The sequence below is a fragment of the Melitaea cinxia genome, chromosome 23, assembly GCF_905220565.1.
Source record: "Melitaea cinxia chromosome 23, ilMelCinx1.1, whole genome shotgun sequence".
NCBI lineage: Eukaryota > Metazoa > Arthropoda > Insecta > Lepidoptera > Nymphalidae > Melitaea > Melitaea cinxia.
This window is the reverse complement of record NC_059416.1, coordinates 8,334,958-8,337,373: the sequence shown is the minus strand read 5'-3', so window position 1 is coordinate 8,337,373 and position 2,416 is coordinate 8,334,958. Positions and strand designations below refer to the sequence as shown.

At 34.7% G+C, this 2,416-nt stretch overlaps 1 protein-coding gene across 1 annotated transcript; it reads left to right on the top strand.

Moving 5' to 3' along the window:
- Nucleotides 1-659: 659 nt before the first annotated feature.
- Nucleotides 660-2,004, top strand: LOC123665047. The gene is made up of 3 exons (XM_045599400.1): nucleotides 660-788; nucleotides 1,053-1,308; nucleotides 1,511-2,004. The coding sequence occupies exons 1-3, from the start codon at nucleotides 660-662 to the stop codon at nucleotides 1,882-1,884; spliced, it is 759 nt and encodes a 252-aa protein (XP_045455356.1). The 3' UTR covers nucleotides 1,885-2,004.
- The last annotated feature ends 412 nt before the right edge of the window (nucleotides 2,005-2,416 follow it).

The window sequence follows — 2,416 nt, the reverse complement described above, 5'->3', positions numbered from 1 at the left end:
AATATTTGATATTTGTGAAATAAAATTATCGAATTTACTATATTTTATTTTTATTTTTATAAATTTCGTTTTGCTACAAAATAATAAGATTACAAGAAAGTATATATAATCAACATGTGACACTAATGTTTTTATTTTTAATTTCACGTTTTCCGAAATGTAAAAAAAATAACAGTTTTCATTTAAAATAATTATAAATAATTTTATTCATAATTAATATTTTTCACACCGTACAATTTATTAACAAGTCATAGAAATGAATCGAATATTCATCAAAGTTTTAGACCGTCGCATTTTTTTTTCGCCCACCGAACACGTGATAGAGACATGTCATAAATAATACCTAATTTTAATAATCGCGAAACTTTCTATTAAATTCGATTCTGACATAATATTTTCGTTAATAGCAAAGAAAACTTTTTAAAAATCATCAAATATGTACAAAGTAATCGCATTAGCATAAACATTAGGGTCCGGACTGAAACCGATATATTTTTAACCTAGATGAGAGTTTTGTGTAGTGTCGAATAGATAGTCATGGAGAGGGAGGGGTACGATAAAACTCTAATGCAGCGGCCGGACCACGTCAAACCCAGCTTGACATCTGTGGATGTCAGAAAATTAAGTCGACTCGCAAAGAAGTAATCAACGACTTAAACATGAAGATCGCCCTGATCGTTCTCTTAGCCCTCGGCGCTTGTGCCAGCGGCGATGACAGTGATAACACAATGGAAACTGCCATCAATTTCATTAAGGACTGCAGGGGAGATTACATTTTGTGTGTTAAGGTCCATAATTTTATTATTAAAGTGAAAGTGTTCAGTGAGAATGGAACGTGTTATAGTGTCCGGTCAAGTTTCATGCGGGTTTATAACTGGGGATAATTTCATATAATTTCTCTCGGCAGGTGGATTTAAATTACCGCCCCGTTATGATGGAAATGTCGCATTATAGCCGTACAATTTCTTTGATCTAATACCGTTTCTTATAATAACATATAAAAGGGTTTTCTCATACAGTAAATAACAAATATTTTATATTTTATTTTACAGGAAAAGCTGTTGAGGATTGTGGACAATTTAAGAGCGTCAAGAAGCATTGCAATTGCTGAAGGCGTTGTTCTGAAGGGCGAACCAGATGTCCGGACTGGGAAGAAGCTTGATAGTCTACCAGTTGACCCAACCTCCCGAGATGCCGAAGTTAATTACAGATTATTGGATGGCGTTGTCAGTTTATTTGAAACTCATGCCCTTGAAGTTAAAATGAATCAAGGTGATAAGGAGGAAATGCAGCGTTCTCTTGAAGAAGGTATGTGATGAAATGTTCCCTATTTATTACTTAAGTTCATTTTGTTACGAAATCGTTTCAGTAGTTATTAAAATTTATCAAATTGAATTTTTTTTAAATAATCGAAACCGTTTTGTGATTATAACATCGAGATTATAAACAATTAAAATAAAAAATAAAGTCGGAAATTTTGCTGTATTAAAAATTCATTCCTTTAAAATAGGACGTGCAAAGAAGAAGGGCGGCAGCGGTATGGGAGCAATCATTGGACTGCTGGGAGCCAAAGTACTCCTCGGAAAACTGTTCATCGTTAAGCTTATCGCCCTCAAGGCTTTAGCGACAGCTAAGATTGCTTTAGTCCTCGCTGTCATCCTATTCATCGCATGGTGTTTCAAACACGACCACAGCAAGACCACATACGAGGTGGTACCCCACGCTCATCACCATGAAACCCATCACCCAGTTCATGTCGAACACATCGCTCACGATATTGGCCACGGCCACGGTTTTTCCAGTTACGGATCCGGTTCTGACTGGAACAAGAACATCGACGATGCTCAAAACTTGGCCTACAGCGCCTACTCACCTCATAAGTAATTTTAACCAAAACAGTTGGTTCCCACCAGCATTATAACAGTTGTACAAAGACTTATTTATTTAATTATTTAATTTATGTTATTTATTAACTTATCGCTAAATAAAATATTGTTTTCATCATACATGTTTTTTTTACATAAACACCCAGGTTATGAAGTTTTTTTCTAGAAAATTATAGTTCAGATTTTATTATTTCACAATGACCGAGCAAATTCTTTCGTTCATAAAAATTATGTACAGATGGTTGAATAAGGCAAGCTTAAAATTTTAAGTACAGCCCACTGTGCACTGGTTCATTAAAAATAAACCTGTTTAGAAATTTGGTGCGCACGGAAATCGAAACAGCTTATAAGGTTTAAGAAAATGAAATACCAAATCGTTACCGATAGTAAACCGTAAACACAGTTTTACTTTCAAGCGAGAGTAAAATTATAGCGTCCGTTGTATTATTAAATTGGTGCTTACGGGCAAACCGATCGCTTATTATAAAACTATTGGTAGCAAAATAACACGCACTTACTTGTAGCATGCT

Excerpts from the sequence above, each read along its gene's own strand:
- LOC123665047 (XM_045599400.1), top strand. The coding sequence starts at position 660 with ATGAAGATCGCCCTGATCGTTCTCTTAGCCCTCGGCGCTTGTGCCAGC. Across the intron at positions 789-1,052 it reads ATTACATTTTGTGTGTTAAG|GAAAAGCTGTTGAGGATTGT; the intron begins GTCCATAATTTT and ends TTTATTTTACAG. Across the intron at positions 1,309-1,510 it reads GCAGCGTTCTCTTGAAGAAG|GACGTGCAAAGAAGAAGGGC; the intron begins GTATGTGATGAA and ends CCTTTAAAATAG.